Source organism: Tachypleus tridentatus, chromosome 3, assembly GCF_004210375.1.
Source record: "Tachypleus tridentatus isolate NWPU-2018 chromosome 3, ASM421037v1, whole genome shotgun sequence".
Lineage (NCBI taxonomy): Eukaryota > Metazoa > Arthropoda > Merostomata > Xiphosura > Limulidae > Tachypleus > Tachypleus tridentatus.
The window spans coordinates 27,251,756-27,267,366 of NC_134827.1; the positions used below are offsets into that span (position 1 = coordinate 27,251,756).

At 33.0% G+C, this 15,611-nt stretch overlaps 1 protein-coding gene across 1 annotated transcript in view; it reads left to right on the forward strand.

The window, feature by feature from the left end:
• The first annotated feature begins 7,959 nt into the window (after positions 1-7,959).
• The window catches only part of IntS9 (integrator complex subunit 9), a 58,061-nt gene continuing 50,409 nt past the window's right edge, over positions 7,960-15,611 (forward strand). The window contains 3 exon segments of the mRNA XM_076493586.1: positions 7,960-8,477; positions 10,120-10,247; positions 13,503-13,566. Coding sequence (XP_076349701.1) covers positions 8,469-8,477; positions 10,120-10,247; positions 13,503-13,566 — 201 coding nt within the window. The 5' untranslated portion in view covers positions 7,960-8,468.

Sequence of the window (15,611 nt, forward strand, 5' to 3'; positions counted from 1 at the left end):
TGTGTTGTTAAAGACAGGAACTTAAAGCCATGATTCACAATTGCATCAAATATCACCTTTTAAATAAATACAAGACAAGGAATAATATTAACAATCTAAATCAGAAGGTGATACATAATACTACAATCCACATAAACCATATCGAAATATGCACAGCTATTAAAACTTCATACAAATACACATTTATGTATTAAAGAAAGTCACTTAAACTAAAACTCATCATTGATTCTAAAAGAAGAATTATTCTACCTCAACAGACATCTAAACACACACTGTTAAACTATAGCAAGCAATCATTAAACAGAAACTAAAGAAAATGTATTAAGTAAAAGACAGAAGTTTGTCCTAATACATAAAATAACTCATAGAATCAGTTATTGATTTGACATTCTACTTTGAAATAGTTGCACACTTCATATCTACCATTTTTATTCGTTTATAAGACGATTCGCTTATAAGACGGGTCACAACTTCACCTGAGAGATTGTCGATATTCTGTTTAGACTCGTTTATAAGACGAAGGAAGGAAAGCAGGTAACGAGAGAAAAGTGAAAAAAATGGAAATTAATAGAAACCTAATTTTGGGTTTGATATACGATATTTCGATTTCAGATTAGAAGGAGAAAAATAGAAGAGATAGAAAAGTGAAAATAAATGAATAAATCCAAACTCGGTGTTCAAGCGTTTAATGGAATTTCATCAACTATTTTATTTACTGTATGATAAATATTCATATTTAAAACACATAACAAAGAACAATCTAACGCACAAAACTTATCACAACATATTTCAGTATCAAAGTACGTTTATGCTAACTCTTAAACCACATTTCTTCAAAGTATTAAAAGAGTTTACGCAAACTGCACTTTAATAGAACACAGCAAATCAGTATGCAAGTTATGAAATTCAAAAGCCTTCAAATTATTCGTTGCAAACAGTTCATAAAACTGCTCCTCGGACAATCCATCATCGTAGAGGTCACATTCCTCCGTGTTCTCCTCCTGCTCTACGTCATCTCTGCGCCGATAAACTCACTGAAAAGTTCATCATCCTCACTGCCGTCAATGGAATTCGAAATTCGCATTTGAGGAACGATGTGATAAACTGAGTGAACTAAATTTATTTTCTATGTCTGTAGACCTCGCCTATAAGACGGGCCCCCCAATTTGAGCCCGAAATCTCGAGGAAAAATCCCCGTCTTATAAGCGAGTAAACACGGTACCTTATATTTATAATCTAGCTTTGAATGTATGACAGAATGTTGATGTCAACTTAGAACCTTCTAGACATTCCAGAGTTATCTTGAAATAGTCTTTTAGCTAACATGAATTGCACATTGCAGCACTGTCCCCTTCCTGATTTATGAAGTACCTTGAATGATCCTAATAAAAGAGATGATGCATAACTACACTAATTTGTTTATTCACAAAGTCTTTTGATGGTTTTCCTCTTCTGAGGCCCATAGTATGTGGATGGGATAGGATATTGTTCCTTGTTGTCACTTGCATAGTTCTTTTGGGTAGGTGATTGTGTAATCTAACTGGCAACACCAACCTTTGTGATCCTCTGGAAATAATGTTTACGGATACTCCAGGCTTCCCAGAGGTTGAATTACCACTGACAAGTTATTCTTTGGAGTTATCATTTTAGCAATTCTCTCATCAACATACTTTCAAAGAATGATTGTGATGAATGACTTTTGGCTTTGACTGCCTTTCCACAGTGCACCTAGCTAACATTGGAGTTTGTTCTCTCTTGTGACAAGAATTGTTCAGCCATACCATGTCATCTTGATTGACTCTAGTTTTATCAGCTCTTGCAACATAACTACTTTTTAATTTACAGGAACTGGTTTAAGTTTCTCTTGGTAAATGTCATATATGAACTATATATCTTCACGTCCAGAAGAGTTCTTCCAACCATGAACTCCTCCTGGAAAGCTGGAGTGTTTGGTTCTACTGTGCCTCGGCCATTAAATGAAGAATTATTACAAAAAGCTCCTAGTCTTATTATTTTACTTCTTTGTTGCATCATGACCACTTACTTTCACCAAAAAGTTAACTTCTTTTTTTTGTGTAAATGGTATTGATTTAGAACAATGATATAGATAGCTCTGACATGCAAGTGGATCATTTTGGGACTATATTCTGCTACATTCATCTGCATCAAACTTTAGAACAAGAAAAACAGCAAAATATAGGAAGTAAAGACCATCTGAACTGGGAGAAGAACTAAAGAAGAAACAAAACTATGAGGACAAAAAAGGAATTGGTAAATCAATATGATTAATTTTTATTAGTGTTCAAAGTGAGATGGGTCATAATAGTTCAGAAAGCTTTTGAAGTCATGTTATGAAGCAAAACAGTCAATACTCAGTGAAAATTCTTTAATTCCTCAATGTTTCACCTACAACTTTATCAAGAAGTAGACACCCTACAGATTATAAGCACAGTCTACCCCTTGGTAAAACATTAAAGATTTTCACTGGATACTGGCTGTTTGTGTTCGTAAAACATGTTCACACTCTGGCATGGACTACGCTACCTGGAAAGCTTTGACATTGTTAACTATTTGTAGTAATGTGTTAAATAACTTAATGTTATTTGAAAAATGTCTATTTATGTGCTATACATAAGAACTGATGCTGGACCAACCAGTTACTCAAATTTGGCTAGACATCAGGTTCTACAAGTTGGCTTCTAGTAACTGGTGTAATAGTGAACTTAACCTTTATGTTAGAATTTTCATAAGCTAGTAAAGAGGCTAACAAATGATGCAATAATATTAAGATCTCTAGCTTTGCTGTACAGTTGAATATATGAAAGTGTGACAATAGAAAAATATGAAAATGGGTAACAGAGTAAAAACACACCTGACAGAATCACTAATGATACCACCATTGTTTGGAAGCTCTTTTAATTTAGATGAGCATACATCATGTTGTAGCTAGAGCAGAATTAGTTCGATGTCGACTTATCTGTTCCAAACGTTTTTAAATTTATATCTATTGGAAGAAATGGTTAATTTACATCAGTAAAGCTAATAACTCGGGCCATTTGTACAAAATATTTTAGATTTGATGGTCTACACAAGCATTTTACAAAAATATGAAGAAATGTTTGATTAAATATTTTTCATTATTAAAGAAAGTCAAGTTACGGTATCGTTACACAGTATCACTATTCAGAAAGGTACACAAGTTATACTTAGCACCTCTGTTTCACGAAGTTTTTTTATCATTTGCATCTTCATGTACTTTTTGGAACAATACTGTCTGAAACACTGATCTCACTAATGTGAAAACTACTATCAGGTGATGAAGACATTCATTACACAATCCACTTGACTGTATTAAACTAGTATATAACTGTTTTTCTTAAGTAATTGCAACTAAAATGCCTTCTTGATGATGAGAAACCCACTTGAAATAAAAATGTATCTCAGAATGGCTGGTATGGGTATTAACACTGTTATTGATAAGCAGAGAACAACGTTTCGACCTTCCTAGGTCATCTTCAGGTTAAGAAAACCTAAATATGACCTAGGAAGGTCAAAATGTTGTTCTCTCCTTATGAGTAAAAAGTGTTAATACCCATACCAGTCATTCTGAGAAACAAGGAAAAGTATAGAAGTAGCTTCAAGGGTGAGCTAAACTATAATTATTGTAGTGCTAAAAGTATAAGGAATAAAATGAGACTTCAGAGCATTAATGGTTACAAGGGGTTTTGTGTAATGGTAATGACTCAAACTTTGTGAAATGCAGACAGGTTTAATATATGTAAAAATGGCTGGTTTTTACATGTATATTTTTCTTTATAAGTGGGTTTTCTCGTCATCATTGGCAGACAGGTTTTGGTGACAGGAATTTATTCTGGTTCTTTAGTATGAATAAAAAAACTAATACTAAATATCAGGGAGGTTAGACCTTATATACATATAATATGATATCATTGCAAATAACAAATAGATTGCATGTATTTGGTTTTCTCTTAGTGGTTATAAGGAGAAAAGGCTTTTAGTTGGAACCAGTTGCAGACTAACTGATGAAATTAATTAGAGACTATAGAGAGAGAATTCAACTTTTAATGAAGTTGTAATTATGGAGAATTTTAATTTCAGACACATAAATTGGGAAAGTGGATTTTAGAAATAATTCAGGATGATTTCTTTTCCAATTTATCTGGGGACCAAGTAGAAACAGTAGTATTTTAGATTTTTTGTTAACTTCTTATATATAAATTGTTGACCAAGTGGAGATTGGGTGTAAATAATCATTGCTGAAATAGGTTTGATGTCTTAATGCATAAGGAGACAAGGAATAACGAAATTTTGTTACAAATTTCAAAAGGTTATGAAAATAATTATCTATTGTGAGTTTGGCAACTGAGTTAAGTGGAGATGATAATAAAATGCATAAAAGTTTTAATGATAAATTTTCAAATATTCAAGAAATTTTCCTTTTAAAAAATGGGTGGCAGCAGATAAGAAAACAAGATGGTTGAAAAAGTACAAAAGATGAAATAATTTCAAATTCAGAAGTTTTAAATTGACTACTACGATGAAGGTTAAGAGAATAAAAGATCATGGGAGTTAGTTGAACAGGAAATCCAAAAAGTTATATGGAAAGGAGGTTGAGAATTTCTGTAAAACGTTTGCAGTAAGAAAAATGTTATGGTAAGAGTAGAACCTTTGAGGAATGGCTCACATCTGATGATTATGAGACAGCTGACTTATTTAATTGTAAGTATGCAAGAGTTCAGGCAGGATAGAAGTAATCTTCAGCAAAGACAGTTTTACTTTTCTAACAGGGTGGCTGACTTAAAATTAGAAGCAATAAAATTGAGGGAAGGCTTAATAAATATTTGTATGATAAGGGTTGGCTTTGTGCTTCAAGATTAGGCTGTACCACTTGCAAGGCCAGGTCATTCTTGTACACTCTCAGTGGTTATTTGGTCAGAAAGACGCTTGGAAGGCTAATTCTCATGGAACACTGGTGTAGAATTCTCATGGTAATTACTTGTGATCCTACTGACTCAGAAACCCATTTCTAATTAGATGGTTATTTGTATCAGCCTTTTTCTAAAGTATTATGTGTGTGCAGTGCTAATGCATAATGAAGTTTTTCTATCATTATCTTAGACGTTTTTTTTTTTGTAGTTTAAACAGACGTTTTCATTCATAAGTACATTGTTACTCCAACTGAATAAATATTGCATTTGTAAACAGGAGAGATGTTTTACAAATTTCAGTACTTATTTATGAGCTTCCCTTTTTTTTATTTCTAAACCTTAATCGCAGTAGACTGTACATGTAAAAGCACAGGAACTGGAATAACTGTTGAATTCTCTAACAACTGTATTGTTTAATAATTATTTTTTATGAATGTATGAAAAATAATAATAAAGGTTGTTCACAAATTTTACGTTTGTATGATATTAAAATATGTGCATTATTTCTCGCTAATCTACGCATAATCAGTTAGTAAATCAGCTATTTTATGTATTAATCAATGCTCCTTTTATTACTTATCCACACGAATAATATTTTCATGAGTATAAACAGTATTGGTAACACCAATAAATAAATTTTTATTTTTAATTATATATATTTTTATATACAAAATAAAAGATATTTTATTACTAATTTCTTTGACATATCGATATTATGACTTATACGAATTACAGTACTCATGTAATGTACCACGTAATAAAATCTAAAGGGAACCTTTTAAAAAAAATCTAATTAGTTATTAGTTATTTAATCCAAAATTGCAGGCCAGGTGGTTAAGGCGCTAGACTCGTAATCTGAGAGGCCCCCTGCTAGTACAGCGGTATGTCTCCGGATTTACAACGCTAAAATCAGGGATTCGATTCCCCTCGGTGGGATGAGCAGATAGCTCTATGTGGCTTTGCTATAAGAAAAACACACACACGTAATCTGAGAGTCGCGGGTTCGAACCCTCGTCAAACCAAACATGAACGTGGCACGTTATAATGGCACTCGTTGGTAAAAAGAGTAGCCCAAACGTTGGCGGTGATGACTACTTGCCTTCCCTCTAGTCTTAAACTGCTAAATTAGTGGCGACTAGCGCAGATAGCCATCGTGTAGCTTTGCTCAAAATTCAAACCAAAATTGCGAAGTGTAATTACCTTTTATTATAAAGTATTTTTATTTTTTAGTCTATGATTTTAATTTAAAAGGAATAAAGTTCGTTAAAAAGCTATTATACAACACTATCTTTTCTGTTTGGCGGGTTGGGTTTAGTGACATGGCAGAACCGTGGCATCATTAGTCTCAAATTATTTATGTTGCTTTGAATTAAGCACAAAGCTACACAATGGGCTATCTGTGCTCCACCCACCACGGGTATAGAAACCCGGTTTTTAGCGTTGTTAGTCCACAGACATACCGCTGAGCCACTGGGGGGCCAAATTATTTGTGTAATGAGTAGCATACTGTTAATATTTTTGGTGGATAGTTCCAATTCGTTGATGTAGTCCGTTTCCCATCGTCAGAAAAAGTTTCAGTAGTTTTTATTTAATCTCAGAAAAAACCTGTCAGCCGGTATTGTTTCATTTTTGTACACAATTAACACTTGCCAGACAACATTTATTAATTAAAACTAATACTTCTCTAAACTGTGATTTTTTCTTTTCAATAACTAGTACAAGTACCACTACATAGGCATTTCCTGGCCATTCTCATGGTATGTGAGCCTATTTGAAATTAACCTGACATCATATCCTGTTGAACATTTCTCTTACTTGCTAAACATTTTTATACAGTTATTAATTCTAACTTTTCATCTGATTGACCTGCCAGTGGCAAAGTGGCATGTCTGTGGACTTACAACGCTAAAATTCCGACTTCAATATTTTTGGTGGGTAGAGCACAAATAGCCCAATGTGTAGCTTTGTGCTTAATTGCAAAACAATGAAAGTGATTAGATTGGCTACTTATTAAGAACAAAAAGATAAATTAATACGGTAATTAACACAATTAGTATACTGTTTTTATTTAGAAAAAAAAGAATATATTGTATCATCAGTTGGGTACTTTCGTTTTTGTCAACATCTATATTATAAAAATGTAACAATGAAAAATTAAAAATATTAAAAGTAAGTATAGTAAATACGCTAAACAGTACTGTTAATGAATGTAATATGAAACATATCATTGCGCCAAAAATGTCCATATGAATGAATTGGTTTGTTCTGAATTTCGCACAAAGCTATTCCAGAGTCATCTGCGCTAGCTGTTCCTAATTTAGCAATTACAGACTAAAGGGTAGGCAGCTTATTAGTACGGCCAATCTCCAACTTTTGGTCTACTCTTTAACCAACAAATAGCAGTACTGATCATAACATGGCTGAAAGGGCAATTGTGTTCAGGGACGAGGATTCAAATCCGATCATCAAATTGCAAGTCGATCATCTCAACCACCCATTACATTTAAATAAACAGTGCTTAGTTAAGAAAACAATATCAGTCAAAACACTCGTGTTTTTACTATTATTCTGGAAGGGGAAACATTGGTTTCATCACTAAAATAAAATATAATTGTTCACTTATTATTATTAAGCTTCTCATGTGGCCCGGCATGGCCAAGCGTGTTAAGGCGTGCGACTCGTAATCTGAGGGTCGCGGGTTCGCATCCCCGTCGCGCCGAACATGCTCGCCCTCCCAGCCGTGGGGCGTTATAATGTCACGGTCAATCCCACTATTTGTTGGTAAAAGAGTAGCCCAAGAGTTGGCGGTGGGTGGTGATGACTAGCTGCCTTCCCTCTAGTCTTAGACTGCTAAATTAGGGACGGCTAGCACAAATAACCCTCGAGTAGCTTTGTGCGAAATTCAAAAAAACAAACAAACTTCTCATCTTGCTTCTAGCTTCTATACCTGACGCACCTCTGCTTATTTAATAACATAAAGCTATGAATTAACCGTTGGTCCCTAAATACTTTTGAACATAGTGCCCTAGTGTTGACAAGATGTGATTATATTTCTCTTTCAATTACTTTTTCATGAAATTTTGTCATACTGTTCGTAGGATTTAAATGTAAATAGTTGTTATATTATTAAAATAATTATACCATAATGCTTTATTATCGTATTTAGTAATAAAGTATGTGTCAGATATCAAGATAATTTAAATTACTGCACAGTCAGAACGAGCTTGCTGGGTTAAGGGCTTATGAGTGAAGCTCAAAAACGAAACTCAAGCCTGGATAAGACGTGTTCTGTAACTGTGGGATCAGTGTTGACTTGATTTTATAAGACTGATAGTGACAGATTTTAAATCCAGGATTATTGGTTAAGCTCAAAGGTGCCTTTTAAAATATTAACCCTCTTTCAGGCCACAGTCCGACTTGTAAGTGTTTAAGAGAAAGTCATTTTATTTTTACTTTGAAAGTCGAATATCCAAACTTTTGAACTGAACAGAACCAGAAATTAAGAATTTAGCCAGGAAGATGAAGCTGGTAAGGATTAATTAATTCTGAATTTTAGATAAATTTATAAACAAAAATAAATTTCATTGCACTTCACTGTAGTTTTAGTTTTATAAAAGTAGATTGAATATAGTCATTTTGTTTTGCATTTGCATTATATATATATATATATGTGGTTATGTTAATAACATACAACTTATTATTATAAAATAAGTTATTTAAATTATAGCTCTGTTAGTTAGTAAATTAATAGCTTACAGATGATTAACTTTCTTATGTTTATAGTTGTATTGAGAATGTTGAGATGCTCCAAAATGACTTGGATCAATTGGTTGATGAAAGTATCATGTCATTCTGGGGATGAGTAAATATTTCTCAATTTATTTACCAATGAGGAATGAAGGTTGAGATGTGATCTTGTAAAATTTGACAAAATTAACTGGAGGATCAATATGATAAAATACTCTGATTTCCTTGTGCTTTATTCTGAAGGCATGAGGACACCAAATTCAATTTGGAAAGCAAAACAAAACAAACACATTAGGACACAGTTTTGTAACAGGATCGATGGCTTAGGAAACGAGTCACTATTGGTAGTAGTGGGTCAACAATTTTCAATAGTTTGAAAGGTTGCTTGGTGATTTGCTGAAAAATAAATGTGGATTTAACTTTTTACTTCTTAAGGGTGGTCTTGGAGGAAGACCAATCAAGGACAAGATGTTCCCTTGTTGTCTATATATTATTGTAAAACCTGAAATTAGTAGACTGATTTTCATAGACAAAGAAATGCAGTAGATATATTGGAACTTTCCTTAAAATTTTACTCAAATCTCTAAATATTCCTTATTATAGTTCAGTTAGACCAAATTGATGTAAATATGATGGTTACAGAAATGTGAAACTTTTCTCAACTAATTTTAATGTTCTGCTTTAGATTCACAGTTCCTTTTCCTCTGATGAAAGGTACATTTTAGCTGTTCCCTATGTCTTTACTTGATTTCTGTATGAATAGTAGTACTCTTAGCCCATTTACTTTTGCTGGGATGTGTACTTCCCAGTGCTCCCATCCCATCACATTGTGACTAGGACAGATGTTTTTTATTTATATCTTTCTCTGTTGGAAGCGTATTCATCCTGTTGACCATCATCACTAGGTGTAGAGCTAGCATCTTCTTGTCTCATTGCCTCTTCATCATCATCCATTAAAATAACACTGGACTCACTTTTACTATCTTCTAAGCTTTCTGAGTCAAGTACGTCGAGCTTATTTATACAGTAGTTAGAGTTATTATTCATTGCTCTAACAATATGAAAATAGTTAGCACACAGTTTTTGTGCATTCTGCTTAGGCATCGTGTTGGTCATTGAAAGGCTGAGTGGTAAACATTGAAGGAAACTGTACATCAGCATCAGGTGGGATGACAATAAATATTTTCCATCTCCGTTTACTTCTATGTGTCACAAGCACGACTTTATGGGAACATTTATTCCAGCTGCTGTGAAAGGGTTAATTAAAAAAAAAAAGTTACATCTGTAAATTTAGATTCTCTCAAAATCTAATATTTCATTAAGAATTTTTATGTCAATTTCCTTTCTCTGCTAAAATTATTTTAAAACTTGTTTGCATTTGTTAGTTTTATAGTTTAATAAAGGTGTATGTATTAAATTATAGTACTGCCTAAGTAACAACCCCAACAAGTCCTGCAACATTCTGAAATTTAAAAATACTGCCGTAATGCTAGATTGTGGATTAGACATGACATCAGTGTTGTCCTTTCTTCCATTACCATTAGTTCACAGGTAAGTTCAGTGGGTATGAACTAATTAATGTTTATAATGGTCTATTTTATATGGTTAAAATATTGATATTGAAAGGATGATCATAAAAATAGTGGTAAAGAAGAGGAACATTGCCCTCCAACTCATATTACTTCTTTTTTTTCATGTAACTGTTAATACTCATTGGCTGTTAGAGATAATATCTTCTTGTTGGTGTATGTTGTAACTTAAATCACAGTTGTTAGCTACTATGAAAAAATAGCATATTTCTTTAAGGTGAAGTGTGAGAGTAAAGTAGTTAATTTAATGTTTTTAGTATTGTTTATGATCTTATTAATCATGCAAAATGTTCGTGATCTTATTAATCACACAAAATGTTCGTGATCTTATTAATCACACAAAGTGTTCGTGATCTTATTAATCACACAAAGTGTTCGTGATCTTATTAATCACACAAAGTGTTCGTGATCTTATTAATCACACAAAGTGCTCGTGATCTTATTAATCACACAAAGTGCTCGTGATCTTATTAATCACACAAAGTGTTCGTGATCTTATTAATCACACAAAGTGTTCGTGATCTTATTAATCACACAAAGTGCTCGTGATCTTATTAATCACACAAAGTGCTCGTGATCTTATTAATCACACAAAGTGTTCGTGATCTTATTAATCACACAAAGTGTTCGTGATCTTATTAATCACACAAAGTGTTCGTGATCTTATTAATCACACAAAGTGTTCGTGATCTTATTAATCACACAAAGTGCTCGTGATCTTATTAATCACACAAAGTGCTCGTGATCTTATTAATCACACAAAGTGCTCGTGATCTTATTAATCACACAAAGTGCTCGTGATCTTATTAATCACACAAAGTGCTCGTGATCTTATTAATCACACAAAGTGTTCGTGATCTTATTAAACACACAAAGTGTTCGTGATCTTATTAAACACACAAAGTGTTCACGATCTTATTAATCATTCACCAACTATTTAAACTGATTGTTATGCACGTGTGCTTTTGAAAAATTGTGTTATCCCTTTTTTGTTATACACATCCAAAGTTGCACATTACATTATGTAATCTTTATGTTATGAAAGGAATACGAGGTACAATCATGTAACAACACATTGACACCAGATGAATAGCCATTACATTTGTCACACCATTTTAACTACCCCAGGTGTTAGCAAATTATATGTATTACAACCTACAGTTAATAAAGGGCTACTCTGTCAGAACTACAACCTACAGTAAATAAAGGGCTACTCTGTCAGAACTACAACCTACAGTAAATAAAGGGCTACTCTGTCAGAACTACAACCTACAGTAAATAAAGGGCTACTCTGTCAGAACTACAACCTACAGTTAATAAAGGGCTACTCTGTCAGAACTGCAACCTACAGTTAATAAAGGGCTACTCTGTGAGAACTACAACCTACAGTAAATAAAGGGCTACTCTGTCAGAACTACAACCTACAGTTAATAAAGGGCTACTCTGTCAGAACTACAACCTACAGTAAATAAAGGGCTACTCTGTCAGAACTACAACCTACAGTAAATAAAGGGCTACTCTGTCAGAACTACAACCTACAGTTAATAAATAAAGGGCTACTCTGTCAGAACTACAACCTACAGTAAATAAAGGGCTACTCTGTCAGAACTACAACCTACAGTTAATAAAGGGCTACTCTGTCAGAACTGCAACCTACAGTTAATAAAGGGCTACTCTGTGAGAACTACAACCTACAGTAAATAAAGGGCTACTCTGTCAGAACTGCAACCTACAGTTAATAAAGGGCTACTTTGTCAGAACTACAACCTAGAGTAAATAAAGGGCTACTCTGTCAGAACTACAACCTACAGTAAATAAAGGGCTACTCTGTCAGAACTACAACCTACAGTTAATAAAGGGCTACTCTGTCAGAACTACAACCTACAGTAAATAAAGGGCTACTCTGTCAGAACTACAACCTACAGTAAATAAAGGGCTACTCTGTGAGAACTACAACCTACAGTAAATAAAGGGCTACTCTGTCAGAACTACAACCTACAGTTAATAAAGGGCTACTCTGTCAGAACTACAACCTACAGTAAATAAAGGGCTACTCTGTCAGAACTGCAACCTACAGTTAATAAAGGGCTACTCTGTCAGAACTACAACCTACAGTAAATAAAGGGCCACTCTGTCAGAACTTAAGTGAAGTAGAGAATGTAAAAAATATTAAAATTTGAATGAAATAAAATGCACAAACTCTCTGTGTCTACATACATTAAAATATATTGGGGCCTGTATAAGTTTCAGTAAATAAATGGTAGTAATAACATGGAAGTAATGCCATACAGGTGATAACATAAGATGAGTAATCAGTTGAAGGCATAGAAATCAAGAACAAAACACATGGCAGAGATCAGTCAGTACATAAGAACTGTATAAAATAAATTAGTGTGCTAAAGTAAAACGTAAACATAATAACACCACCTATATATATTATAAAGACAAATATATTAGGCTCTGCATATTTATGAAAGAAAGTATAACAGGTGGTATTAGAGTTTGTGTGAAATAGAAGAAAAACTTTGCTGAAGTAATTCACTACCATGATGTACATTTAAGTTTCAAACTTTTATGTCATGTTTGTGTTTCACCAATTGCCATTTTTTTATTTTTGATGATAGTTGGCTGGAATGTAATTAACCTTGCAGTAAAAGATGGAAGATTCTGTTTTGTCATGATTTAATACATCTGCAAGGATATGACTTAGAAAAAAGTCACTTTTAATCACAAGTTGATATGATGCCATATGGAATATATGTGTTTATGCATAAGACGCTTAATGGATAGGCACTAATATTATTTTTTAATCAGTGGTTCTTTCACTAAGTGAGGATATTTAAGGTGTTTATTTTTGTAACTTACATTAATTTTCACTAATAAATAAAACTGTTATAATTCCATTTCTTTATGTTATTATGTATAGAATATGAGAAATGCCAGCCAGTACTAGTGATAATAAAAATGAATTGGAAACATTTATACAAGCATTCTAGTAATTAACAAGGTAAAAAATATGTGCTGCACTTTCATACATGAATAATTACAACAGAAAGATATTAATTATTTAAAAGAAAATGTAGAAATGATGATTTAAGGCCTGTTAATTATATGGAAATCTACCTTTAAATAGGTTTAGGTGTGTCAAATGTGGCTTTGAGAACCCTTTATTACATATTCAGCTGTGTCATTAATTACTAATATTACTACTTTGCAGTCCCAGAATATCGAGTCTTCCAACATGGACTCCTCGAGATTGTGTTGATGCACAGCTTGAAGGGGTATGTTTATTTTATTTATATTGAAATTTGCACATTGTTAAAATATAGAGTTATTGTTAACTTTAGTTTCACTTGTTTGATAAAACCCTGAAATTGCTGAAAGCAGTGTTTCACAAAGTAGAAGCCTTGAACATCTGTTGTTGGCTGTGAAATTACTTCTGGGCTAGAAGTAAAGAACCTGAATTAATTTAAATTCTAAGTAAACAGTAAGTTGAAGAAAATTATGTTGAATTAAATTAATGGTACCAAATGTTGAAAGGATATCTTATTGTTTTTACTATGTCATTGTCTTTCAATCACCATGCTAAGGTAGTGGGAGGGATTTTCAAATCGCATTTTAAAGCATTTTTAATGTGTTGGGAGCCTCAAATTTTTCTATTCACGTAAAGAGAGCCACAGGCCAAAAGAGTATGGGAACCACAGGCCTAACAGATCCATTAGGCTCGATTGTCTTTTCAAACAGCTCCATCTACACTATATACAGAGATGCCAACTATTTCAAATGACTGAGCATAATGATTGTAGACAGAGCCCTTTCACAGTTTTAGTCCTTTCAGATTTGCCAGAAACTAGACAATTTGGTGACTGAGGCCTCTTTTTTTTTTTTTCCATCTTGTGAACGATTGCATTGGTGTTTCTATGCCGCTTAGAAAATGAGAAATACCCATCTATTCAAGCGCTGATTGGCTGACAAGCACTGATGATGTAACTATGGATTCCCCCACGTACCCAGTATGGAGAAGCACTGCACTCAAACTATTGGTAGACGTCAGAGGTACAAATATTTTTTTATTATTTCAAGCACAAACATGATTATTGCAAGTAGCCATTTGGACTATGTCTTTTATTTATTATCAAAATTGATTTGTATCTCACTAGAAATTTTCTTTTCACCCCTTTCAAGCCCTGGTGGAACAATTTATCACTTTATTGTATAGGCCTATATAACATATAATAATGTGGGAGTTGCAACAAGTCATAATATTTGTCTGTATGAGCGTATAGTCGTAATGTATACACCAAAATCGTAATGATTACGCTCAAATCGCAATGGTTGGCATCTCTGTATACATACGTGAAGTTATTTGTGGCTTTGAAACTTTGTTGTTTACAGGATTCTTAATTACATAAGAGTCAAAAAAGGTTTAAACAAAAATAATCCTAAAAACCCAATATTCCATTTAATCCCTTTAGTTACTGCTGGAATATTCTATTTATTATTCCATTTACATAAAAAGTGAGTGATTTCAACTACTTTTTTTCAACATGTATTCTTGACACTAAATGTTGTTATATATAAAGATATAAAATATTCAATATGGTGCAGTATGTAGGCATATTGGTGTAAAAAAATCAGTTTCTGAATTAATGGTACATAATAAAAATGTAGTCCTGTTTTGTTTATTTAATCCTGTTCCAATTGGTTGATTATATTATATCTCAAAGCCTTTATCTTAAGAAAGAAAACTGCACAGAAGATTTGCAAACATAATTTACCTTCTCTGATAGATTAGTTATAGTGCCACATTACATACATAACTTGTTTATTCATTACAAGTGATCCAAAATATTGTGATAGTGAGTATAAAAATCAAAATGACAACAAACAAGTATCAATTTGAACAGTACCTTTGAATTTTATAGAACAAGTAACAATTCTGTAGAAAAGTTAACTTTTGACATCAAGAAAGCCAAAATACACCCACAATGGTTGTCACACACATGTTACATGTATTTGTGAAGCTGACCTGTTTATTTCTCACATCAGGTTTGGTTTGTAAAGTGTTGTTTTAATTTCCATTGAGTTATTTCCTCCAGTACGACACAAGTTAATTGCTAAGATAAATACAGATTTCCTTATTTCTGTATAACTCTAATTATCAATTACTGGTTTTTATCCTACATTTATGCTGCTAATCTGCAGGGAAGTCCTGAAAAGGTCTCTTTTTTTTTTTTTTGAAATGGTGGTTGCTAGTATTTGATCCTGGGTCTTCTCAATAGAGGGGTTGATATTTTTATGAACATATTTATTTTATTTAAAAGAC